The sequence below is a fragment of the Eulemur rufifrons genome, chromosome 6, assembly GCF_041146395.1.
Source record: "Eulemur rufifrons isolate Redbay chromosome 6, OSU_ERuf_1, whole genome shotgun sequence".
Lineage (NCBI taxonomy): Eukaryota > Metazoa > Chordata > Mammalia > Primates > Lemuridae > Eulemur > Eulemur rufifrons.
In genome coordinates, this window is record NC_090988.1 from 19,561,049 (window position 1) to 19,588,635 (window position 27,587).

The following is a 27,587-nucleotide window of genomic DNA, read 5'->3' on the forward strand; positions in this document are numbered from 1 at the left end:
GCTGGGACTATAGGCATGTGCCACCATGCCTGGCTAATTTTTTCTATATATATTTTAGTTGGCCAGCTAATTTCTTTCTATTTTTAGTAGAGACAGGATCTCGCTCTTGCTCAGGCTGGTCTCGAACTCCTGACCTTGAGCGATCCACCTGCCTCGGCCTCCCAGAGTGCTAGGATTACAGGCGTGAGCCACCGCGCCCAGCCAGAATCATCTTTCTTGAATGTAAATCTGACCATGCAATTCTGCTAGTTCAATGGGTTCCCATGACCTGTAATGAACTATCAAAACTTAGCATGTTAATCAAGGCATTATCTGGTCCCTATATATTTTTTTCCAGCTCCTGTCTTGCCACTTATTCCTTCTCAACCTGTGATCCAGCCATTCTATTTGTAATTTCCCAAATATACAACATGCTTTCCTACTTTTGAGCCTTGTAAGTGACCTTCTCACTAGTCACACCTTCCCTCTGTCCCAACAATCTCCCTGTCTGCCTTGTGGAGTCTTACTCGACTTCCAAGACTCAGGCAAGAACATTCTTCTGTGTGAAACTTTTCTGTGATACACAGACATTCATACTTGCCTCCTAAGCAGGTGCCTCCCTTTTCTGTTCAATATGTGCACATATTACAAAAACATCTATCACATATAATAATTGTGGTGTTTTCTGTCTCTCCTACTGAACTGTTGAGTTTTTAGACAGTAGATACAGTTTTTCATTCACCTTTGTATTCCCAGAATTTAACAGTGACTGTTCATTGGAGGTGTTCTATAATCTTTTCCCTTTATTGAATACATATTTGGATCAGCCATAGATAACTGGATATATTCCTAGATATCTGATTGGAACAAGCTATGACTCAGGTCCCCATGGCAAATTTCCCTTCCATGGGAATTGGGGCTGCTCCTTGACCCAGTTTATATATAGTTTGCTGCAACCTACTTCAGTACTTCCTTTCCTTTAAAGTCTTGATATTCAAGAGATTACTGTCAATTCTATGATTCTAGAAGAATAAACCTTTGCGTAAAGTGTTTAGTTACTCATTTAGAAATAAGATTTAGCTGACTTTGTATTCCATAAAGATTCATATAGACTGATATCCCCGAAGATGAGCTTCTTAGTCTTAATCTAAGTATATAAGAGCTGTCTGCTATATAAAACCAATAGTCTATGTAGTCCAATATTCTAATATACTGTTAACTTACTTTAATTTATGGAATACTTTTCTATTAAAAAGCTGACATTTATGATACTTTTCATATACCTTTTGACAATGGAAGCTGAGGCCTAGGAATTATTTTCATCATCTCGGGGTGCTATAACAAAATACGATAGACTGGGTGGCTTAAACAACAGAAATTAAATTTTTTATACTGTTCTGAAGGCTGGAAATCTGAAATCAGGGTGCCAGTATGATGAGTTCTAGCGAGGGCCCTCTTCCTGGCTTGCAGAGGGCTGCCTTTTTGCTGTGTGCTCACCTGGCCTTTCTTAAGAGCATGCTTATGGAAAGAGAGAACTCTAGTGTTTCTTTTGCATCTTATAAGGGCACTGATCCCCTTATGGGGGTTCCACCCACCTGACGTCATCTAAATGAAATTACCTCCCAAAGGCCCCACCTCCAAATACCATCACATTGTGGGTTAGAGCTTCAACAAATGAATTTTGGGGGGACACAAACAATCCATAACAGAGATTAAACTACTTTTCTGTAGGTACTTAAAGTAATCCACTAGCAGGGCAAATGCTGACTCCAAATACTGTTATCTTTTCTCTAATAATTTGTCTTTGTTGCTTTTTATACATGGGTACTCAAATAGCATTTTAAAAAGTAAGATGTTACTATTAATAGTTCTCATTATCTCTGATGTATTCCTCAATACATGAATCTCCCTTGAATGCTTATTTTTCATGTATGTTTATCCATATTTCTGAGCCAGTTTAGTGAAGGCAAATAATTTAAGGTTTCTCTCCCTCTGGCTCTATAAAGTGTCTCACAACAACAACAACAACAATGAAAAAAAGAAAAAAAAGGAGCTGGGCTCTTGGTGCTTCTGGCAATTTTATTCTAACACAAGTAGCACCCAGATTGTAGTTCTGATAACTATTTCAGTTCTTTCTTGAAAAATTAAATTCACAAAACAATTGATTATCAGTTATAAATGGCAAAAACACCATCTGGTTTTCAAAATTGGTTAAATCCATGTATCAAGGGGAAAATTGTTGGAACTTGAAGTTGGCGAGGAGTTCTAGTCCATGAAGCAGAAAATGACGAGCTTTACTATGAGAAAGCCAGAGTAGTCATAACTTGTACTTAGCGGCTGCGGGAATTTGATACGTTCTTCACATGTTCCATATGTTAAATCGCTTGGCGAGATCTTCAGTGTGAAGGAGCTGGGGGTGGGAGAGGCGTGTGGCTAGTGCATAGAGTCGCAACATCTTAATCCTAAATTCTGAGCTCTGATTCTCAACATGTAGACCCAGTGCTAAGGGTGTCTCAGGACTCAGTTTCTTTACCTGTGAAATTGGATGTGCAAGTTTCTTAACCTTACGGCACACGTGGCATTTTTGTGGAAATTTCTAAAGCTATTTGCATTCCTCTAGTGAGGTAAGTCATACAGCATTAGCATTTCCTACAGAAATGTCCCATGTTGTTCTTTGCCAAATGGAAATTTGAGTAGGTGTTCATTTGATGTGCCAAGAGAATGAAGGGAGATGAAAACACTCCACATCTCCCAATGTCCCCATACTGTGTTCCAAGTGTGGGAGGATTGGGGCCTGGCTAGATTCTCTTGGAGATTCAGCCTCATGAGGAATGCTTTTCCTTAGGAGTACACTACAATTCTGTTTTTTTTTTTTTTTTTAAAGAAAAATATTTCTGGATTGCTGGTGTGTTTTCATCTTATGTTAAAAATGTAGCTATCCTTATTCATGCATTGTAATGTGAAATTTATTCATTCACTTAACAGATATTTATGGAGGCACAGTGGTTAATTGCATAGACTCTCTGCAACTTAGAGACTATGATCTTAGGGCAATTGCTTAATCTTTTTAACCATGTTTGAAAAATAGGAAATGGGAGATAATAATAGTAAGTACCTTGGGGATTGTTCCAAGGATTAAATGAGATTCTGCATGTAAAATGCTTAATAAGAACTCAATAAATGACTACGATGTGCCAGGCCCAGTACTGGGGTTCCTGGCATATAGGATCTAACGTTGTAGTTTATATATCACTTTCCGCATACACATGGCTTCAAATTTTTTATTTTTATTTTGGTGGAACTCTGCTTTGTAGTTGGTCTGATCGAGGTATCTTCACTTCCAGAGGTGATAAGAATAGATAGGACTTTGCAGAGTGGGCATTATCCTTATGACCACGTGGTGATGGTTTCCTGCTATTGCCCTGTTGGAGCTTTCCCCACTTGTGGAGGACTGCCTGCAGTTCATGCATCAGGGCTTGTAATTACAGAGCAGAATATCCAGGGCTGTGAAGACAGGGCAGTCTCGAAATTAGTTTATGCATAATGGATAATAGAAGGCTGTTTTTAAGTGTAACTCATTTGGTATGTTGGCAGATCTTGACTTCCTTTTTGATACGTATTATTTATTTATTTATTTTTGAGCAAGATGAGGACAGAGGGCTAGGGAAGTCATTTGGTGCTGCTCTTCTAGACCATAGCTCAGACTTAGCAATTTACATTCCGTAATCTCTTGGTCATTTAGCCACAGATAATTTGTCATGGTTTGTTTTAGCTGTTGTGATATTGATATTTATTATGCAAATTGTATTTCCTACATCTTATTGTTCTGCATTCTATGAATACTTAAATTATTATAAACCTTTACACTTAATATGGCTCGTCCTTCAATTTGATGCTTGAGCAACAGAGGGTCAGAGCGCACACGATCTTTTAGAGGGGAAGAAAATAAGTAATTAAAAAGCAGACAAACAAGAGAGCCGGCTGCCTGGTTGAAAAGAAAGCAAAGAGAATTTTGGGGAGGGAGAGCGAGTCTGGAGAAGCAAGTCGCTTCAGCAGGAGAGCATCTCCCAGAGACACGGGAAGCTCAGAGCACCTGTTGGACCCCAGCCTCCTTAGGAGGGACTGGGGGCACAGAGGAGGAGTGAGTGGGTGTGACCCTTTAAGGAGAAACCTGGAAGACCCTACCTTCGCAACACCCCCGGTCCTCCGCTCCCTCCCCTCCGCTCCTGCCCTTCACCCCGAAGCCTTGACCGAAGAGATTTTTGTTGTGTAGGTGTAATTCTAAATATATAATATTACATATATGCCATACATATACTAAATACACACATATATATTAAAACCAGGAAGGAGACCCTCAACAAGCTCGGCAGCCTGAGTATACCTCCTTGAATCTACCTTTCTTGAGATTCTGCCGCAAAGACGCCAACTGGAAAATCTCAGAACCCGACTCCACGGCTCCTTTTTCCCAACTATGCCCAAGTCTACCGCTAGGTTGTCAAGCGGGCTCTCCCGCTCCGCCGGACGAGCAAAGCACGCATGCACTTCTCTCCCAGATTGTTTTGTCAATCCGGGGACCTGCGTTCTCACTCCCCACTCCGCACAGCGCGGGTTTCCCAAAGACCTAGTCCTTCGGTGCCGGGTGAGTGACGGGAATTTGCCACGTCTGGTTTGCAGGCCAGAGGCAGTCGGTGTACGGGGCAGAGGACCCTCCCAGGGAGATGCCCTAGCCGTCGGTCCGATATAGCGGGCGCTATAAACATTCCTAATAAAGGTGTACAGCAAGGTAGACCCGCCCGCTGGAGCCCGAGATCTCACACGACAAGAGCCCTGGAGAACACTTTTTCCTTGATCCGGGGAAGAGAAAACAAATTTTAACATAAACATATTTGCATATGCCACGCCCCTTAGCCCCGCCCCTAGGTGGCGCGGGCGCGCCGCCGAACGCCAGCGCCAGGGGGCGGGGTGGGGGCGGGGGCGAGTCCTCCGAGAGCCGGGTTGGGCTCGCCGCGTTGTGATTGGTCTGTCCGGACTCCGCCTTCAACGCATCTCATTAGCTGTCCGCTCGGGCTCCGGAGGCAGCCACCGCCGCCAGTCTAAGGCAGGTGCCCGACATGGCGAGTGCTGTGCTGCCGAGCGGATCCCAGTGTGCGGCGGCAGCGGCAGTAGCGGCGGCGGCGGCGCCGCCTCCCGGGCTCCGGCTCCGGCTTCTGCTGTTGCTCCTCTCCGCCGCGGCACTGATCCCCACAGGTAGGTGTGGGCACTGGCCTGTTGGCCCCTAAATCTCGCAGGGCACCCCAGTAGCCGTAGCCATGGGGGGGGAACGTTTCCATGACAACCTCCCCCCACTTCCTAAATCCGAAGCTGAGGAAACGTGGAGAGGAAACTCGAGCTGAGATGGAAGAAGCTGAGGGGATCGGTGATCCCCTTCTCCCCTGCCCGGCTGGGTATGAATGAGAGCCCTCAGGGATGGCTGCACCCACACCTTTTCTCCCTGGCTTGGCGCGGGGTGCAGAGTGGAGTGAGAATGGGGAGCCCGGGGGCTAGAGAGTATGGGGGAAGGTGATAGACCAAAGGCACCCTCAAACCTTCCGGACCCTCCTAAACTCGCGGTTGTCCCCGTAACTTGCAGGTCCTACTGTCTCCTAGGGCTGCCCATTCGCGCCTACTTCTCTAGCGAAACCCCCAATTCTCCATCCCCCTAAGCCTCCCCAGGGCTGACTACCAGCCGCCTCCGGCGTGATTCCTCACCAGTCCCCAGGACATCCCCAGACTTGTCTGCTCTCCCCTGCCCTGCTCCCCACGCTCTGCCTTTCTCCCTGTCCCCGAACTGCACGCCTCTCGTGTTTCCCTCCGGCCGATCGCAGCCCCTCCGCCCCCTCAGCTGGGCTGCGGGTCTCCCTGGCCCGGCTCCAGGCAGGGAAAGTTCCCCGGGCCCGGCCCCGCGGCGGGGGTGGGGGGGCGGTCGCTGTCGCCGCCTCTGCGGGCAGGCGCCGGGAGCCCGCAGCCCGCCCGCCCCACGGCGTCCTCCGCCACGAGTGGGGACGCAGGATTTCCCGGCTGCCCGTCCTTTCGGCGGCCCGAGGGTGGCGAAGGGGGCGTTCGCGGCCTCTGCGGCCAGGCGGGCACCCTGCGGGCCTCCAGGCGCCCCCTGCTTGGAGAGCAGTCTTGGGAATTTGCCCAGGGGCGGCTCTGCACGCCTGGCGCTTTCCCTGAAGACGCCTAGCACTCGGCAGGAGCACGATGTGTGGCTGCCCGTGTGCTGGGCGCGTTGGCGCGGTCGGGAAAGAAGAGGGCAGTGTTTGCTTTTGCTAACAAAAGGGAGCCGGAGCTCTTCCCCAGCGGAGAGGCTGGCCGTGCTGCACCCTGCCTCCCTTCCCGCCACCTCGCCGCGCTCGGCAGCCGCGCGGCCTCTCCGCGCCCCTGGCCGCCTGCTGCAGGCTCTGGGCGGGCGCCGGGACCGAGTGGCACGGGGCCGCGGGGGGCGGACGGCGGTGCAGGGGGGGATGCAGCAGGGCTCTGCGCCTGCAAAGCCCCTCCTTGCAGCTCGGGAGCTGCAGGACCCGGGAGCAACAAGTGGCGGAGGACGCGAGAGCTCAGCCCCCACCTGCGGAGCCCCCGGCCTGGGCGGGCGCAGCTGTGTGGCCACCGTGCGGCTCCGGGGGCGCTTCTCCGCTTGGGCTGTGCCTTTTGTTTACACGCTAGAGGACACAGTTATGTAAACACCGCAGAAGACACGCTGTAGGAAATGGGGGATATCTAGGGGTGCTAGCTTGGGATTTGGGGGATGCCTGCTTGGCCGCTTCCCCCTAAAAGAGGCTCGTAAAGGAGCTCGGCATGGGGAACCTACTGGGGCTGTGCAGGGGTGGGAGTCTGGCAGTAGCTTCAATTCCAACACTGGGGATTTTTTTCTTCCATGCCACTGTCTGTCTCCGGATGTTGTTTATGTGTTTTTCCTCTGTGAATTCTTAATTTATGAGTTACGAGATAATTGTGTTCAGCCGATGCCGGTGTGGTTACAACTTCATTTCGGGTGATGCCTCTGACTGGATGGGTTCAATAAAATGTTCCTGAAAGAGATCCCTCGTGCTGCTGCATTGTAAAAAGCGCCAGTGTCAGTTAAACGTGAGCGTGAGTAAAGGCTCGGTAACTGGCGCATAATAGAGACAACAATAGACTTGTATAGGCTGCAAAGAAGGGGGGAAAGCGCTGTTGGGGGATATTGCCTTTCGACTAAAAATGGGAGCCATGCGATGCCGTTTGGCAGCAGAGTAGGATTAGATTATGCTTCCCTTGTCAAGCCTGCTCCTTGAAGGCACCGGGCAGTAGCAACAGTCCTGTATTTTTAACTATCTCGCGGTAAGAAGTTGCCTTCGCGGCGAGGGATATGTGCTGACTTAGAAAGGAGCGGTCTGGAACTCAACCCTGCATGTCAAAGCTACATGAAAATTCTGTTGCCAGTTACCATGGAAGCAGCTTCTTGCTCTTGTGTACATCCCTGTTTGTAGGCTGGTTATCAGATTGTGTTCAAATTAGAAAGTAATTGGGTTTGATTTGTAGAGAGGGGACGAGATGACTTTCTCAAAAAGATTTTTTTAATGCATTTTTTTTTTTTTGTGAGTTTTAGAGGAGATCTTGGCCTAGCCCCGTTCCTGTAGTCTAGGGGTAAATTTCAGGTGGGTGCCAAGGGACTTTTCTCTTCCTCAGTCCTTTTAGTATAAGCTTTCTCAGAGGCCTCCAGTTCCCGCTCCCAGGGTTAAAGAAACCTGTTGGTACTAACTTCGTTAGGCTTGTTTCATTTACATCCTTGCTGGGAAAGCGAAGCAGGGCCATTGTGCAGCAGGTGCAGGTTCTGTTTTTCCCTGTAACTGAAGCCATCCATCCCCCGGAGAAAATCTCCTCTCATCCCTCCTGTTTGGATGGAATGGATGTTAATGAAATGCAGCAAAAATGGGATTGCCTAAGCTCACTCCATGGTGTTAATCACGCCTGTTACGTACGTTTCAGGTGCATGCATGATGCTGTTTTCGATCCCGAGTGACCCAGTGGTTGATCACCCCCCTTTTACCTTTTTCTGGATTAGAGAAGATGGCTGATGGGCGGGGGGCGGGTTGTGGTGGTGATGGGAAGCAGAGGGGCTGAGTTTGGCTTGCCGTGGCCTGTTGGGGCTTGCATACTGGGGATGGGGACTTTACAAAAGTGCCGCCCTGCTATTGTTGCCATTCCCTGCATCAAATTGAATAGCCGCAGGAGGGACTTGCACTTGTCTGTGATAGATTTGATAAAATATCCCTCATTAATGCCACTTTATATTTACAGTGTGTCACTGGAGACGCACAAGGCTTCATTTAGTGACTTGTGTGACGAGACAAGCTTGCATTATTTGCCTGGGACATTTTGGAGGAACAAGAGACCCATTGAGCAATCTTTTGAAATGAACAAATACGAAAAAGGGGGGAATAAAAGAGCAGGCAGTTCTCTGGAACAAAGAGCTTTATTCATATGGATGTTGTACATGCTTTATCCAGTTTTCCCCAATGGCCCTCCTGGTAAAGGGGAGTGGGACAGGGAAGAGGCCAACAGGCAGGACACTTTCTCTTCCTCTCTCACTTCCTGACTTCATATCCTTATCGGAGTTGGTGCCCGGCTCACTGCCTGCTCGTCTCCCTCCACTCCCTCTAAAATCCCGGAAGGTAACGGCTTTCTGAGTCTGAAGAGAAATTTTGAAATCCTTTCTCCCATCTCTGAATGTCAACAGAAGAAAGTGCTAGCTACCTGTTGAGATTGATGTCGTTGGTTGAAGGAAGAGAGATGTCAGTTTTCTGTGACATGTGTCAAGCAGTGGTTGATAGTGAATGTCAGATTGGTAAGGTGTCTTACAATTATAACATTAGCCATATTGTTTATTTTTAAAGAAATTCTGTGAAAACTAACATCCAAAATTTTGGTTATCATTAACGGTGCTCTTGGAGTTTTAGTGACTTTTCCCCACACCTGATATATTTTAGCCTCCTACATAAGTGAATTTTTATTATTCCTTGGCCTATATTGCTAAATGATTTTTTAGGCTTTAAAAATTGATAAGATTGGTATGAATATAAACTGTCTCATTCTTTTTGTGTTTTTGTATGTGACATTTTAATGCCTAATTGGCCACTTAAAATTTACATTTTAAAAATGTGTGTGTGTATGTGTGTGTGTGTATGTATGTTTTTAACAAAAGGCCCATTTTAATATGGGGAATCTTTTGAATTGGGCCAAACTAATCAATGCTATGATTTGAATGGGAATTTACCAGCATATGAAGAAAATTTATAAGAATAAATCCAAAAGATTCAAATGCTGTATATCTTTCTTAGAAGAATATCACTGACCATTATGCTGGGCATTTTTAACTGAAAATCCAGCACAGAAAGGAGAAATCACAGCGACATCTGTTGCAGAATTGAAAATTTGCTTCTTTGAGTCGGAAGCAATTAGTCCCATATAAGCACCTAATGGTATCTGAGTGTGTGTGTAACTGATACAAATATGTGCATATTCATACTTAGATATACATATATATGCTTATTATATAAAAACTTGCCCACATACAATATTCATATTAAAAATTATTTAACAGAAAATGTAACATTTTAGCACTAAAGGTCTTTTTTTAAAAAATATTACCTTTTGAGGAATTAGAGATTCTTATAATTATGGAATTTTTGAAAGGGGAAAGATTAGAAATCTCCTGGTAAAATCCCATTATTTTGAAATGAGGCAGCCGAAGGCCAGTGAGGGAAGGACCTTGCTCCGCAGTTGAACTGAGGATAAGTTAGCTACAGACCCTGGACGGGGACAGGTCCTTTGATGTCCAGCCAGTGGACCTTCTGTCCCACCTCCTGGCAAGGATACCCAGTCAGATGCGGATCATGGGTAGACACGATCTTGGCTAAAAATATTTTATATTTTGAAGGCAGCAAGATTAATTGTTGCTATAGGTAATAAACCTATGGATCAGAGAAGTGACCTCTGGGAAGAAATGAGCAGTTCTTGGTAATGATGTCTCTGGTGTTGACAAATGATTCTGAAATCTCTGGACTTTATTTGGCAGCCACAACACGAATATCGTCCAAAGCACCTTCATAGGGGAGAACCCTGGATTTGTGTTGCTGTAATAAGTCAGATACATGAAAACCAGGCTTCCGAAGATGCAGGTTTAGATTTTTAAGATTTTTATTTGTCTTTGCAAGGAATAATATTAACAGCAAAACTGTTTCCACATAATTTAGGAAAAAAGGAATTGTTCTTAAGTCAAGAGCAAGAACATAGCTTCGTTTTCTTACCAGGTGCTTGTCGTCCCTTTGCATTAAAGCCGAGAAAAAGCTGAGGATTTTTTTTAAAGAAAAAAAGTATTTTACTTTTGCAAGATGATTTTTTTTACTTTGGTCAGATTGTCCTTTTTCCATTTTATTATGGAAATTTTCAAGTATATACAAAAGTGGAAAGAACGCCATATTTAATTCTGTGTGCAAATCACCCAGTTTCAGTAATCATCCACCCCTGGTTGATCTGTCTCCTTTGTGCTTCTTCCTTTCCCCAGATTATTTTAAATAAATCCCGGCCATCCTAACATTTCTTCTGTAATCACTTTAGAAGGAATCTCTGAGATACAGCCCTTCTTTCCTCCTCATAGTCACAGTGTCGTTCTCTGAATGTACATGCGGTATTCTCAACTGGACGTACAGAAGTTTTGCCCTACCCTGCTTTACTGAGGAGGGGAGAATGAAGGCTTGTTGCAGCAGTGAAAGCAAAGGCAGAGACAGGAGAAGCCAGAGTGCAATTACTGCCTGCACTGAGGAGACCTTCTTGTATGGTTTGGTTTATTTTGAGCAAGGTTTTGTTTGGATGAGTTTTATTGTTGTGTAAATACAGTTGTGTAAATATGCAGTAATTGTAGCTAATCCCTCAACTGTGGTGTGCGATGGAAAGCACCGTTGGCGAGATTGGCCATTTCTGGTTGTTCCCATAATGAATACCCTCCATCTGAGGACTTCTTATTTTAGTCTGATGGCTGCGAGATACTTCGTTCATATATTTATCTTTAAAGGCCTCCATGATATAAATGCCTTTGCATTTCGTGAATATATTGCTTAAAAGAAAAATGTCTTTTCCCATTTCTAACTGCTAATTTCAGCCTATATTCTGTAACTGAAGTGATCACAAAATGCCTTCTTTGGCGTGGGAAACCCATACAACAAGCTGTAAGTATGTGGGCCTTATTTTTGTGGGATGCGGGTGAAGGGTGGTGGGGAGAGAAAAGGTTACTGCCTTTGCTTCTCCATATTTGCCCCATTGATTTAAAATACGAATGTTTGATTTCAGCTAGAATGTTGGAATGCTTCAGTGTTAATTTCTAAACTTCTTTGGTTTTTCTGAAAATAGGTTGGTTCCATTTTCCAAGGTTCGTGAAATGTGAGAGTTTTTCTTTTTAAGGGGCTCTTTCTCAAATGTTTTATTTAATGTGGATATAAATCTGAAGCATTAGGTTTTTTGGTTTCCAGCCAACAGGTAATTCTGCATAAGATGATTTTGAGGGGTCTGAGTGGCCCTGGACAGGTGAAAATCTGGCCCTGCATCCCTCATCTGAGCTGACCTCCAAGCAAGAAAGGCACAAAAAGGAATGTGTACATTCAGGGTTTGGGGAGCGCCACCAAAATCGAATAAAAAGCCTTTGTTTGGAAACCATCAATGAAGGAAGGAACCCACTGGAATGTTTGTAATTACAAGTGGCACCTCCTTGTTTAAATTTCAGAAGCCACAGTTTCTTTTTCAGAGATTTAAATTGCAGGCTCTAGCCAGCAGCTGCTGTTGTGGTTAATGGGCAGTTTCTCTTTGAAGATCTTCCAGTGCTGGTTCTCAAAAGCTTTGGTGCACTTGGTCTTGAACTAGGGTTAGAAAAAAGGGTTAGATGTAAGTATTTATATACATGCACAGCCCAAAAGATGTGCAGCCTTTATTATTACTCAAAAGAGAAACTTGGCGTTAAGGTTGAGAGAAAGCAAATACTAAGAAAAACCTGTTATGACTGACAGGTGTCTTGAATGAAGTGATTATCTTAAGAGAGATAAAGTGGGGAAATTTTTTTCTTTTAGTAGATATTTTACTGGAATATCGTCATTTGACCCAACATTTTGATCTAGATATTTCAGAAATGTTAAATAGGCTTGAAATGAAAGTGCTGTGATATATATTTAAATGCTACTCAGTGTTTGAAGTTGATAATCCAGTGACATGGACTTTTTAAAATGCCTAGAATAAGTATCTTGCTCTTGGCAGACTTCCTTGGGAAGGTAGGTGCTCTAATTCCTCCTCAGCTGTCCAGCACTGGACTGCATCGTCAAGTTAGAATTAAGTTATGTGGTCCCTGGAGGGGGTGGGGAAGAATCTGCCTGAAAACAAAGGCTTCACCAACCCTCAATCTGCCATTGTCTGGACCATATCTTCTCTTGGCTGGGATTAACCCAGAGGTTAATATTTAAAATTTTGAACCTTTCATCTTTCTGCCATAGGTATCAACTTTTCTCAAAGTCTCCATTATTGTGAATGACACCATCGACATCCTGGTCTCCAAGGCCTCTAAATCTGGAATCTTTTTTCCCCTCCTTAGCTCTCACTCTTGGACTGAAATAAAATGGCGCTGATTGTTTCTCCATGACATTCTCTGGAAACTTCAGTGTCCTCTCCAAACCATGTTTTTTTTTTTTTTTTTTTTACTAGGAAGCTTCTGCTAAAGCTTCCTAGCCAATCTCCCACCCCAGACTCTGCTAGTCAGAACTCACATCTACTTACTGTAGTTCTAATTCTTTTCAGGACAGGATCATGAGACTTCCCTTTCAGAAACCTAATGGCATATTCTTCTTGCATCTAATTCACACTCCGCACTGTTTTGTCTTTAGGTTGTTCCTCAATTGCTCTCTCACTCCCTCTCTAATTGCCCTCATTTCTTATTACTTTTCAGCCCAATCCTGATGGGACTGGAAGACTGATGATTCTCCAGTGAAACTGAGGAAGAAAGTGGTTTCCCCTCATCAGCCTTCAGCTGGTTGCCATTGCATAAAACTACTCTCTTATCTGTTTTTTCCTTTAACTGTCTGACTTGGTTTATAGGTGTAGGATGGCTGATTTCTCCTTGCCTACCTTGAGAATAAACACCTTCCCTTTGCATCTTTGATTTCAACTAACATGTAACTTATCTAAAATATACCTCAATCCAGGCGTTTCTTTTTTGGCTTTATAGTTGTGTACATGAGCATGTTTCTTTATGCTAAGCCAAAATGTGTTACACGGCCATGATTTTAATGGAAATTTTAAACTTCAGAATGTTGAAAATGTATTGTGCCTATGTGGTAGTTTGTATTTGAATATAGGAATTTACTACAGCATGAAAATGGTATATTGACTTAATAAATTACAAGCTGGCAAAGTAAGACTCTCAGACAAGAAGTGAAGTCCTTTAGAAGCAGGAAGACTTTTTAAGGGTCAGAGTCAAAGGGCCTCGTGTGGAGCTGCTGACTTGGGATAAATGAGATCGGCCCCTCTGAAGATGATGCAAGAGATACCACCTTAGAGGAGTATTTGGTGCTGGTGCCTACTATATGTAGCTACTGGAAAAAAAACAACAACAAAAAACAACAACAACAACAAAAAATCCTACCTAGAGAAATGGAAGGAAAGTGCTCTAAAACCCAGGCCTTTATTAGCTGGTGTTTTAAACATGTTTGACTTTGGAAGCAGTGTTGCCTAACTAAATACAGTCACTGCCAGCATCTGGCAGTCTGTGAATTTGGTTGCATTTTCGTAGATAGCATAGATGGTGAATTATCACTGGCTTAAGAAACAAAAAATGAAATCTTTGTTTCTTAGTCTAACTGCTAAACTTGTTATCTTAAGGATCTTTTCAAAGCCTTTATCTGGTAGTAATATCTGCCAGAGTTCTTCCTTCTTCTTTTCCTTGTTTGGCATCCTTCCCTTTCAGAGTTTAGTTCTCGCTAGTAGAAAAAGATTGTGCAGCATGATAATACAGAGATATAAAAATTTGATTATCCTGGAGTATTTTGGGGCAGTCTTGGGAAATAGGCTGTATGTCAAAACGTAGTATGCATTTGGCTCTTTGCTGAATATGCCAGTGATAAACCATAAACCAAGCCACCCGGACGTTGCAAGTCATCAGCTCGATTCTCTCTTCTGAATAAAAAAGGAACATTACTTCATTTCTCTTGCAGAAACCCTTATTTAAACAATGAAAACTTCAAAGATAGGGAGGAAAAAAAGTTAATTTATTACTAAATTATTGCTCAAATGGTTTTATCTCTTAAAAGGTTCAAGTAGAGATTAGCTTAAATAACACTGAATTTCACTCTCCCTGTGTATCTCTTGTAAGCATGCAAGAGTGTGAAGAGGCCTCTGTCTCCTTTCCTTTAGTTTTGTTAGTAATCACATGAGTGTTGCTGTTCATTTACCTTTCCTAAAGCAAACCTCTCCATTGCTGGGCCAGGTTGGCAAGCAGAATACCCAGATGAGGTTACAGAACAGTAAAACTGAGTGCTTTCCCCAAACAATTTACCTTACACGATGGCAAAAATCAAATAAAACCCATTTATATGAACTTGCTTAAGTAGGAATTATCTTTTATTTATCTATTTATCTATCTCTATCAATCAATCACTTTAAGTAAAGCAGCTACTACCTAGTGGTGGGGGTTATGTCTCTGGCTACTACTACTAATAATTACATTTGTAAGTTCACATGTTAGGGAATACCGGAAAAAAAAAATACTATATTAAAAGGATTATTTCAGGATGTACTTAATTGTCTCTAAGGTGAAACTCAAGAACACAGTAATATCCCACCTGGAGTTGAATATTTTTTGAAAGGGAATGAAATCATCTAGTAACCTTGGAGAAACTGGCAGTGATTATAATCTCTAATTGCTGGGTCTTTTAACACCGAGAGGACTTCATTATTTCACTCTGCTTTCTATATTTTATACACTATGTTTAACAAAGAAATAGTGTTTCCATAGCCAACCCATAAGACATTTGGTAGAAAAATGAGCATTTAAAAATGATTTTAAAATTGAACATCTACTTTTATACTAGGCACTGTGTTAGGTACATCTGTGTCTTCCAGAAGGTTTTAGGCTATTTTTTCCTTAACCCTTATTTTGAAAAATTTCAAAACCATAAGAAAGTTGAAAGAAGAGTACAATGAATACTTGTATTTATTTTACCTAGATCCAGCAGCTGTTCACATTTTGCTCATTTGCTTTGTCTCTCTCTAAATAATGTATGCACACATACTCACATACATGTTTTTTCTAAACCACGTGAAAGCAAGTTGTGTCATGATATTTTACCCTTCAATACTTCAGCATGTAACTCCTAAGAATAAGGACATTTTCCTGTGCACACTCAGCACCATTATTACATTACCATTTAACACTGATTCAGTAATATATAATATCTAGTCAGATTTCCCCAGTTATGCCATTAATATTCTCAATATACGTTACTTTGTCCTCCCCAATGCAGAATCCATTTGAGATCACAACACATTGGATTTGGTTTTCATGTCTCTATTCTCTTTTAATCTAGAGCCATTACCCTGCTCTCCACCTTTTTTTCTTTAAGAGTTTTTAAAGAGATGTCTTTCATGGCATTGACATTTTGATATGTCCAGACCTGGTGTTTTGTGGAATGTTCTGTAGTTCCACAGATTGATCATTTCCTCATAGTTCAGATTAAACATCTTGGGAGAGAACCCTGCATAGCTGATATTGCACCTTGTTGTAGTGTCACATCAAGAGGGACATAATATCAGTTTGTCATATTATTGGTTTGATCCCTTGGTTAAGGATGTAAGTTTAGTTACTTAGTTCAGGTGGATTTACCAATTTCTCCATTTTTGTCCCTTTGTAATTAGTAAGTAATCTCTGTGATATTTTGAGACCGAAGATCCTGTTCTACAGCAGTTCGCTCTCAGTGCTTTTAGCAACATTGATAAACCTTGTCTGAATCAAATATTACACCAGTGGGTATAAAATTGTGATTTTCTAATTCTCTAATTCCTCTACATTGGGTAGAGGCATTCCTGCATAAAGAAGAGCTTGGCTTCTCCCCTCCTCTCCTTTTTTGGAAAACCACAATTGACTCATAGATTTAAAAAATAAAAATTCAATGTGATGTATTTCATTACCATCAAATTTGGCCAGTGGGAACCCCTTCAGACTGGCTTCTGTATCCTTTTAATGTGGCCTCGTTAATTTTTAAGCACTTTCTTATTTTATGTCACAAGAAGATATCTAAGCTTACCTTGTATTTTCTTTGCCCCAGACCTGGAATCAGCTATTTCTCCAAGGAGTCCTGGAGGAAAGGATTTAGTGGGAGAATGGCATTTAGATACCAAACAGTTGTACTCATTGCTAAATGCCATTGTATCTAAACTTTTTCAGTGGTTAAAACTAGGAGATAGTTGACCCTTGAACAACAGGGGTCTGAACTGTGCAGGCCCACTTATATGAGGATTTTATTCTGCCTCTGCCACCCCTGAGGCAGCAAGAGCAATTCCTCCTCTTCCTCCTCCTCTTCAGCCTACTCAACTTGAAAACGATGAGGATGAAGACCTTTTTGATAATCTACTTCCACTTAATGAGTAGTAAATGTATTTTCTCTTCTTTATGATTTTCTTAATAACATTTTCTTTTCTCTAGCTTACTTTATTGTAAGAATACGGTACATAAACATATAACATACAAAATATGTATTAATCAACTGTTTATGTTATTGATAAGGTTTCCAGTTAACACTAGGCTGTTAGTAGTTAAGTTTTTGGGGAGTCAAAAGTTATATGTGGATTTTTGACTGTGCGAGGGTAGGTGCTCAAACTCCCACGTTTTTCAAGGGTCAACTCTGTGTGTGTGTGTGTGTGTGTGTGTGTGTGTGTATACACATATATATTTATTCATTTAAATCATGAGTTCATACTGATATCTTCACTTCCAGTCTAATATCCCAGTGTTCTTTCTCTCCAGTTCCTATATTTATTTTTCTTTTCCCATTGTGAAAACTCTGGTTCCCAGCCATATCAGTGTCTTATAATTAGTACAAAATGGTTTTGGAATTACTTCACCAAGACCACCACAGACAACAGACCTACCAAGTAAAGCTCAAGATTTTTTGCTATTCTTTTTGTCTTTAAAATAGATCCCACTGAGGATGGACAAGTGTACTGTATTCATAAGTTCACAAATTAGTTCCTTGTGTGCATGTGTTTTATCAATTATTTATATAGTTAGGATCATTTGTTTCTGTTTATATTCAATTTTTTTTTCCTATCCTTGCTGATTTTGAACATGTAGATCATTAACATGGCTTAAAAATCAAAGCTATGTAAAGACGTCTCACTCCAATCCCTATACTTTCTGCCTCATTCCCACCCACCTTCCTATAGTTGCCAATTTTATTCTTTTTTTGTATATCCTTCCTATTTTCCTTTTGAAAAAATAATGGGTAGTGTTCTATTTTTTACACTTTTACGCAAGCCTGTGTTAACATCTGCCTATATCATGTATCCTTATTTGACAAGTCCTGGGTTCTCACATTTATTGTGATGATTTCCACCCTTATTTGGCTGTATTTTACTTTGGCTGTATTTTATCTTTTTTTCCCTACTATTTTCAGTCTCTTTCATTTCTTCCTTCCAAGGTCAAAGTTTTACTTCGGTAGTGGGAAGAATTCTGTATTCATTTTTTCCTTTTAATTTAGCAAGTTACTTGCAAGAAAATAAGGATTACCCCTTTCCATATAATACCATGTGTGTCTCTGATGTGTAGTAACCATGCCTCAAGCCCCAATTCTTCCCACCTTTTTTTAAATTGCAGTATAACTTAAAGTATACAGCTCAGATACTTTTGCATCTAAACCTCATACCATGTTCTAAAACTGCCTACTGGACACTCAATCCAGATGTTCCACTGTTAATCTCAAATAATATGAATGACAGAATCACAACTATAATTTATTTAGTGTCTTCAGTCATGATCTCATTTAATCTTCATGGTCACCCTATAAGTAGTTACTACTCTTGCTTCATTTTACAGATGAGGAAGCCAAGAGGACAATAATAGGTCCTTTGTCCAAGAGATACAAATAGTAACCAGGATCTGAACCAGGCCTGTCTTCCAAACCCATAAACACTAACCCTAAATTGTATTTTCCTGAAATCCTTAAGATGTCTAAAACTGAACTGAACATGTATTGTTCTCACACGTCCTTCTATCCTGCATGTCCTGTCCTGATGAAGGCTACCACCATCTACCCCATTAGTTAAATAAACCTGGGAGTCAGAGTAGAGTACTTGCTCCTTTGCTATCATTTCCCTCTCTATTAGCTACGAGTCCTGCCTGTCTTCATTTTACAGATGAGGAAAACAGACTTAAGCTGGTATAACAGCCCCTTAATTGGTCCATTTACCTCTAGCCTCATTCCGTGTAATGCATCCTTAATACTGCTTCTAGATGGATCTTTCTAAAACACACATTAGATGTTACTTTCTTGCTTAAAATCTTTAAATGTTTTCTTGGCACCTTGAAGGTGAAGCTTACCCTCTTTCAGTGTGGCCTTGATCACCTGGCTTCTGTCTTCCTCAAGCTCATTTCTTGCCAGCTTACACATTATGTTCTTGCTTTAGGACTGCCAGAGTAAATGTGTCCTAGATGCACCATGCTTCTCTGCTTTTTACATGCTACCTCCTCTGCCCGAATCACCCTTGTCTATATGGCTGATTCCTACATACCTTTCAAGATCCACTCAAGCACTAATTCTCTAAGGAAACTTCCATGACTGCTCAGGCCGGGTAGTATCTTTGTACCCTTCTTCTGTGCTTCCTTAAGGGCTATTCCTGATTTTTGTTCTTCCTTCGTATCACACAGCCTTCTGTGAATAGTCCAAATCTCCTCTATATTGCTGCTACACATTTTGTGCAGCTTGTTTCCACCAATGGAAATGTCCCGTCCTCCTGTGTTCCATGTTGGCATGTTTAAATCCTATGCATACATAAAGGCCAAGGCCAGTGTTTTTCTTTTTCAAGTCTTACCTAATTTTCCAGTCTGAATATGTTTTCCTTTCAACTTCCATTACAATTTCTTTAATCATTCCATGACATTTAACATTTTTCACCTTATTATATGTTGACATGTGTCCCTGGGTACATGTCTTCCAGCCCCTCTACAGGAGAGACTATCTTAGTCATCTTTGTATGCTTAACAGCATGCAGCACAAGGCCCTGCACATAGTATGTACTCAATAAACATTTATCAAAGCAATTAATGAATTGGAAATTAGGTGCCCATTGCCCACTAAATTATCTCTAACCCTTTTAGCATTAACATGAACAGGGAACATGATGATATTAATTCAGTCTTGAAGACCAGTATAAAAATGAATCACCTCAAAGGTTTTTTATTCACTCATCATTTTCCTGTTATACAATTTGATTTCTTTTATATGTATATTTTTATATATATATATATATATATATCTCCTATCCTTTTTTATTTGTTATGAATACTGGTAGTTGGGATATAGAATTTGCCACAGGCCTTAGTGTTTATGAATTTAATTTAGTGATTGTCTTCTTATCAGCTTTTAGGGCTATAATTCTTAGTAGACATTGTTTTGTTCTTTCATAATGAATGAAGAGCTATCAACGTGCCTGACTCTTTTGTATCCTGAAGGACTGGCTTCTAGTGTGTTTGCTCATGCTTGCTGGTTGGGCAATCATTGGAGAGATTTAGATTAGCAGCCCAGATAAGAGAATCCCTTTCCATTTATTTAATCACTTCACCGTCCTGGGATAGCTGAACTTTGAGTCATTGCTGATGCCATATCGTCACTTTAGAGTTGAAGCAACAAACCAAGAGACTTATCTCTGAGGCCATCTGTTCTTCTTCACCTCAGCTTTCATGAAAGTCTTGTCTTAAGGCTGAGATATAATATATTCTCAGCAGAGGCTTGGTGAGCATAGGGAAATTTAAACCTCAGGGTAACAGTTTTCCTTGTACAGTAATAAAGATGTATGTGGAGTCAGTGGCTACAGGATCAAAAAATAGATCACAGTAATCGGATCAAACCCGAGAAATGGCTTGTTGCTGTGTTCAAAAAAATGAGATGGGTAAGGCAGTATGTTTTGTGGAGATGCTTCCACTGTTTGTGTGACTGTACAGTTGGTGTGAAATAAGACTGTGGCAAAGTGAAGCTTATAAAGCTAATTGCCTACAACGGATCTAGTTTTAAGCAAAAAGAAGATTTCTTTTTGGTCTTCTGTGGAAGAGGGGAGAGATTTCCTGTGCAGGCAGAGAGAGAGTATGTGTTTGCTAACATTACCTTTTAATTTAGGAGAAGTTTGGAGTTTGTTCTTTCCTGTGAATATAGAGGTGGAACCACTCTAACCAGAGTTTATTGCTGTAATATTTTTTAAATGCATTTGTAACACTGATATATCTGTGACCTTGTGAAGGCATTTTTGAGAGGAGGGGGTGGCAAGCCCTTTTTCTCACTGTCATAAGTGATGCCTACTCAATAACTCTAACTTCCTGACAGTACTGGGAGGGGAGGAGGGCCTATCATAACTTGTTTTTTATGGCTTATTTCTAAAGTGTTCCCTTCATAGTCACATCCATCCATTTAGACTTTTCTTTTCCCTGCCTAAGGCATGCATCCAGCCTAGTCTGTGTTTGGTACTTTAAATGCTTTGAATTATGGAGAATCATAGTATTTTATCGATGCTTCCCTTGTAGCTATATAGCTCTATATTGTCTTAGGTAACACAGCTTGCATTTCTTAGGCATTGTAAGTGGATTATTGCAATTAGTTGAGGTTTTTGAGGGGAATGACATATTGACTTTGATTTCTGCTATGTGCCTATTCCCTTTCTTGGTAGACTTTTTTTTCAGGGTTTGCCTTTTTTAACAAACCATTTAGGTTAGAAGCATTAAGCCCTTTCTTTCCACCCTAACTTTCAGCAGATACATCTTTTTCAGCATGACCTACTGTCAAGTAAATAATGATTTGATGGCAATATTCAAGAAAAATTATATCCCTGAAATACAAATTTTGTCAGTGTGCTAATGTATAGTATATGATTGGTATTATCCAAGAAGAAGAAAAGATTACTTAATCAATTTCTTCTAGAATTAGGTGGCTAATGCTTCAAGCATCCTATTTAAAAACAATTGCATCTAGGTCCTGTCGGCAGGATTGCTTATTTCATTATTCTGGTCATTTGCATGAAAACAAGTTGATGATTCTTTAAATAATTACCTGTTCAGTTTTCTTTTTCTCCTGAAATGTTATTCCTCAAGCATTATATTCCATTCTTGCAGTAGCATGAATCAGATCTAGAAAGTTAGAATTTCAGAGTAAGGGAGTAGCGGAATTTTTCTTCACCTTTTTTAACCAAAAATGATCTCCCATTTTCATATTAATTTACCTATGATTACATCTCTTTATCCTTGTTTCATAAGGTGAGTGCATACAGAGTTACGTTTTAATAGAATATTTTTCAAGGTTTTAGGATTTTTTAAAATGAGGCCATCACCTTCAAGATTTTGACCTGAACTTTTCGTGAACTAAGGGAGCAAGAAAAGGATAGATTAAAAAAAAAGATGAATATATAATGTACTTATAATGGAATAACTGATCAAAGTTAAATTCATTTTATAACATTCATCTGCCGCGAGTTCCCAAAGCACTCTACCATTTCAACAAGAGAAGCTCTGCGTTTATATATTGGATCTCCCCATAAGATTCTCTTTGAAAAGAAAGTTTCACTTTTTAACCAAAGCTTTGAGAACCACTGGCCTAAATAGAATGAGTCCTTTAAGTTCAAAACAACAAGGCTGGAAAGAATGAAGGCCAGTTTACTGGAAGAGCACATCAGGCCCAAAGCCATAGATAGTAACAAAGAATTCTTATTTGCCTCACGGTCCTCTCTTTGTATTTTCTTTGGGGTTCTGGAAGGTGTGGGTGTGGCTGCAGCAGAGAACTGGATAAGGAGCTGAGATTTCCAATCACTGGCATCTGTCTTCTCATCAGAGGGATATAAAGGAGGGAGCTAGCTCGGAGTTGGGACTGTAGAAGGTTTTCCATTTAAACAAAGTCTTGAAAACATGGGGAAGATTTCTACTGCGAAAGAGGTGAGAAGAAAGGACATTCCAGGTTGAGGAGAACCACGTGAATGAAGGCTACCATCAGAAAGCTAAAATGACCAGTGAGAGATGGGATTAGAAACAGATAGCTTGGGGCCAGACTGTAAAAAAAACTTTGCCAGGTTTAGATTAAATTCAGGAGGTCACTTGGAGCTATTAAAGATTTTTTGGACAGTGAAGTAACATCATCGTGGTTCTTTGGGAATATGAATCTTGCAATGATTAGGAATTGAGAGATTAAATTAGAAAGGGAGAGATTGGTTAGGGGTATTGGTTAGGGTTCAGGTAGAATTGAATGAAAACTCGAACTGCGGCAGTGAAGGAGGAATGCAGATAGAATTGACTGGATTTGCTGGCTGACTGGAGAATGAGGATTAAAGGGTAATAAAGAATAAAAATGAGGCTGGGCACAGTGGCTCACACCTGTAATCCCAACACTTTGGAAAGCTGAGGTGGGAGGATGCTTGAGGCCAGAAGTTCGAGAATAACCTGGGCAACATAGTGAGACCCCATCTCTATAAAAAAACACAAAAATTAGCCGAGCATTGTGGCACATGCCTATCATCTAAGCTACTCAGGAGGCTGAGGCAGGAAGATCACTTGAGCTCAGGAATTATGGTCGTGCCACTGAATTATATCCTGGGTGACTGAGGAAAGAGATCCTGTTTTTTTAAAAAAAAAGAAAGAAAAAAGAAGAAAGAGAGAGAGAGAATAAAAATGAAGGCATGTGATTTCAAACTTGAATGACTAGGAGAATGGCTATTCTAATTAACAGAAATAAAAACTTTATGTACAGGTTTAGTAAGGGAAAACAATGAGTTTGGTTTCTAATATGTTATACTTGAGCTATCGTTGGAACATTCAGGTAGAAATGTTTAGAAAGCAGTTTGAAATATACTAGAGTTTAGCAGAGAAGTTGAGCGTAGAGATGTTAGGTGCTGGAGACAGGGCAGTGCCGATCCTGAAGATGTGGTACAGAAAGGTAGAACCTTAAGGGGAGAGTGTGTTGGGGACAGAAGAAAGAACACCAGGAGTGACTAGTCAGAGGACCAGAGATTAGTGTTGTAGAAGAAGGAGGGGGTACTAGGCAGGAGATGGGTAGGGTTCATGGGGGATGCAATCCTGTTAACTAAGGTGCTGAAGAGTCATTAAAGGTGAGAATATTGTCTTGGAAGAGAATGAACTCTGGGAAGGAGGTTATTTAAGCAAATGAGTTAGACTTAAATGGCTTAGCCAGTCACACAGTGAGGACATGGCAGCACCAGAACCAGATTCCAGGTTTTTTGATTTGAGTCCATTTCTCATTATAGTACACTAGTACATCAAATTATGTCTTTACTATGGTATAGGGATCTATGGAGAGCCTGTTCAGCCTGTCCATATTACTTAAAATGTTATTTAATTAAGATTCTTGAGGTTGTAGTGTGGAATAAAGAGCAAAATTAATGAACCTCACTACTGTCCCTGTATTTCACGTGATGAATGACAGCTATGGCAGGCTTAAGCGTGGAGGGAGGATAGATGGAAGCTGTTTTTCTGGGAGTGTGCTGCCTTAACAACCACCACTAGAGAACAAAAACAAATCCTGGTGTAGCACAGGGAGCACTTTGAGGATGGCAGGAAGAATCTAGGTCAGCTTAACGGCAACTCCTATTCTTTAGGTAGATTAATGTTTGCCACCCTGGTTTTCAGCATGCTGTGCAAAGTCCAGAAAGACTGTACATGGTTTCTTAGCACATATTAGTTAGTAGGGGGTCATGATTTAAATTGATGGGTGGGAGCATTTTGATTTACAGTTGAGTACAGAGAGTGTAGCTCAGGCCTAATATGGCAACATGCTGAGTTGTAGCCTGCATCTCCTTAAGTCCTCCATGTAAAAGATAGATACTTGTGGACATTTTATATTACCTTTAGGAGATCGCTGGTCTTCTCCTATGGGTAGGATGATCAGAAAGTAGCTCAGTTTAGCAGTAGAGCTCTGGAACCTGAGCTGACTAGTCTAGCATCCTTTCCCCAGCCATGCCCCCAGTGCTGTCTAATACGACTTTTTGTGATGATGGAAATATTCCATCTCTGTGTTGTCCAATATAGTAAGCACTAGTCACATGTGACTATTGAGTGCCTGATATGTGGCTAGTATGACTAAGGAGCTGAATTTGTAATCTTACTTAATTTTAATTTATATTTAAGTACCCACATGGGGCTATTGGCTACCACATTGAGCAGCATTTTACACTAAAAAAAGTTAAAAAGCCAAATTCCCATGCTCATCAATAGCATTAACTGGTGAGAGGAGGTTGGAAGAGGGGTTGAACGGTATTGATATTCACTCCAAATTCAGTAGGTTTATATTGAATCTTGGACGCAGCTATTGTGGGTATTCGAATTGTGAATTTTTCTCTACTTTTCTCTTGCTTTTGATGTCTGAAAGCCTCTGGAATATCTTAATTGTCCTTTCCTCATTTGAAGAATTATCCCTTTTGGCCTTAGAAGGGTATAGCTCATCTAATGCATAGATTAATAGCTCTAGCTTTGTCCTTAGGAAGCTAAATCTTGAAGGTTACAGTTACATGACTATACTGCCGTATGCCAATTTACACTGTTATTATTATTTTTTTTTTGTCGTGCTGAAAGTGAGTGAAATGTGAAAAAAACATTATTCATTTTAAATAGTTTTGACTGCCAGGTTAATGTGACTCTTAAGCGGAGCTTCATGATGTCTGGCCATAGTAACTGCTTTTAACTTGATTTAAAGTTCTTAAACATTCTGAATTGCTTCACCTAATCTTTTTATACTGAACGTACAATTTTCAGGCTCTTTTTTATTTTCAAATCCATAACTGACAGCTGCTCAACACCTCATTCAAATAGTTTCAAGAGTTTTAGAGAAAAGTTGGGACAGACTGGATTTACTGACATCAGTTGGATTGAGATATTGTGGATTTAAAGATGATAGAGAAGGAGAGAGAAAAATATGAAATAATTATTGGATGTTCACTGCTTGCCCAATGACAGTGATTTGAGGCAAAATAACTAACACAACTGAGAGGTGGCAGAAGGACATTTGAGTTAACTTTCAAATCTTAACATAAGGAATGAATATTCCCTTTGAAAACAAAATTTTCATGTGTAGTCCCATTTTTTTATTACATTTTTAAAAATATTAATGCACAGAAATGCATGTATACCCAAACCTCACGATAACCTTTTTCTTGACATACCTACATCTCACAGATTCTTTGAGATCATTAGCTCCTTAAAGGAGCTAACTCTTTAGGGGATTCTGTGATATCTAGTGCACAGCAAATATTTCCAAAATGGATTTAACCATTTTATAAGAGAAACAAAGTCATAAGATATTCCACCTCTACTTCCAATGACAAATGAAATCACTCTGTGGCTCAACTCAAGAAGGCCCTGGACTACAGTCAATGTAGAGAAGCCTCAGGGGATACTGTTCATCCAGGAGTTACAACTAATGTGACTGTAAATTTTGTCCTTAGCCTTCTGATGTCTTTTGAGCGAGTGCTGCATGCATGTCTGTGTGTATTTGTGTGTATGTGAGAGACTTACTATGTGCTAGACAACTGTAGTAAGTACTAGGTTTACAAAGATGAATTATGTAGGATCTCTTCCCTCCAGGGACTTATATTTTGGATTCTAGTGCAAGACACAGTAAAAATGACAATACTATGTGCCAAGAACCATAACAGACATAGTCTGGGAGTGCTGTGGAAGCGAAGAAAAGGAGCATCTAACTCAGTGTGGAGACTTAGAGTCAGGAAAGACTTTGAGGGGGTCTCTTGAGTTGGGTCTTGAAGGATAAGTAGGAGATAGCCCAGATAGATGGTATCAGAGGAGTTTTTCTAGGTAGAGAGATAGTATGTGGAAAGATACGGAAACATAAAAGCATGGGAAATTCTGGAAACAACAGATAGTTTGGCATGGCTGGGGACAAAGCCTTTGAAGGAGCACCAAAATGTATAGCTGGAGAGGGTACATGGTAGTCAAATCATGAAAGACCAACTTGGTAGTAGTGAGTTTGGGCCTTATTCCATGCAGAGTGTCAGTGGGGGGAATGGGGAGGGTGTAGAATGGATGGGGAGGACTAGAGACCGGAGGTAGGAGGGCAGCTGGGGAGAGGCTCTGGAAGACCAGATGAGATTATGAGGGCCTTAACCCGTGTACTCACTGCGCAGCTTGGGAGGACGTTGGTGTCAGGGAATGTTCAGGAGGGTAGAATTTCATAACTGATCAAGGGAGTGAGAAGACAAGGAAGTATCTAGGTTAATGGTCAGGTTCTGGCTTGGCTACCTGAGTGGGTCTACTAACCAAGATAGGGACTTTAGAAGGTCAGTGTTGGGAGTTAAAGATGATGCGTGTGACTCTGGAGAGGTTGCGTTTGAGGCACATCCAGGTGGTGCTATCTAGTGGCACTCTGCAGCACTCGTTTGGAGCCAGGGGCATGGATGAAATCTCCAGGAAGAATGTATACAGTGGGTAAGAAGAAGAAGAAGAGGAGCTAAGGGCAGAACCTCAGGGAACACCAATAATTAAAGGTAGGCAGAAAAGATGAACTACTGAAGGGAATGGAGAAGGAGCCGTTAGAGACTTTGAGGAAAACCAGGAAGGGCTTTTGCCTTGGCAGCTAAGAGAGAAGAGGGTTCTACGAAGGGGAGCGAACAACAGTGGCAGATGCTCCAGGGAGGTCAGATAAGATAAACGAGGCCATCCAAGGATGTAGCACTTAGGCACTTACAGAAGAGCTGCATGACTTTCAGTGCAGCAGTGAGTGTGGAAACCAGATGGCAGTGGGCGGAGCCAATGGGAAATGCTGAATAGGAATTGCTGGTGTAGATGTGTTTTAAGAGGCTTGACTGGTGGAGGTAAGGTGAGGGAGAGGGAAGTGGAGATAAGGAGATGTAGGACTAAGGGAAATTTAAAAATATGTGTATTTTTTAAATTAGGGACACTTGAGGAGGCTTATGCATGTCATAGAATAAGAGGTAGTACCAAAGGAGACTGAAGATAAGGAAGGGAGTTGATCATGACTGGCAAGGGCCGTGGTGAGTGAGGCTCCGGAGGAGGCATTTGCTTGAGAGGAGTGGGTTGGAGGAGACCATACTTCTTCTTCTGAGAGGGAGGTAGCGAGAAAGGCCTTAAGACTGAGTGAGGGTGGATGTAGGTAAGATTGTACACTGCGTGGCTGAGCACGGAGGGAGGGAGGACCTCCTTGGGAAGGCGGGAGGTGAGATGGAGCCGTGGGGGGTGGGAGGCTGGGGATGTTTGAAACACCCTTTCTCCCAGGGAACTCAGCTTGCAGAGAGCATCCTGCTGAGGTTGAAAGCCTCCTGTTGTA

At 41.5% G+C, this 27,587-nt stretch overlaps 1 protein-coding gene across 5 annotated transcripts in view; it reads left to right on the forward strand.

Moving 5' to 3' along the window:
• The first annotated feature begins 5,086 nt into the window (after positions 1-5,086).
• Positions 5,087-27,587, forward strand: part of CADM1 (cell adhesion molecule 1) — a 312,975-nt gene continuing 290,474 nt past the window's right edge. For all 5 annotated transcript variants that reach the window (XM_069470880.1, XM_069470881.1, XM_069470882.1 and 2 more), the window contains exon 1: positions 5,087-5,229. In XM_069470880.1, the coding sequence (XP_069326981.1) occupies positions 5,094-5,229 (136 nt within the window). In that variant the 5' untranslated portion in view covers positions 5,087-5,093. The remainder of the gene's footprint in view (positions 5,230-27,587) is intronic.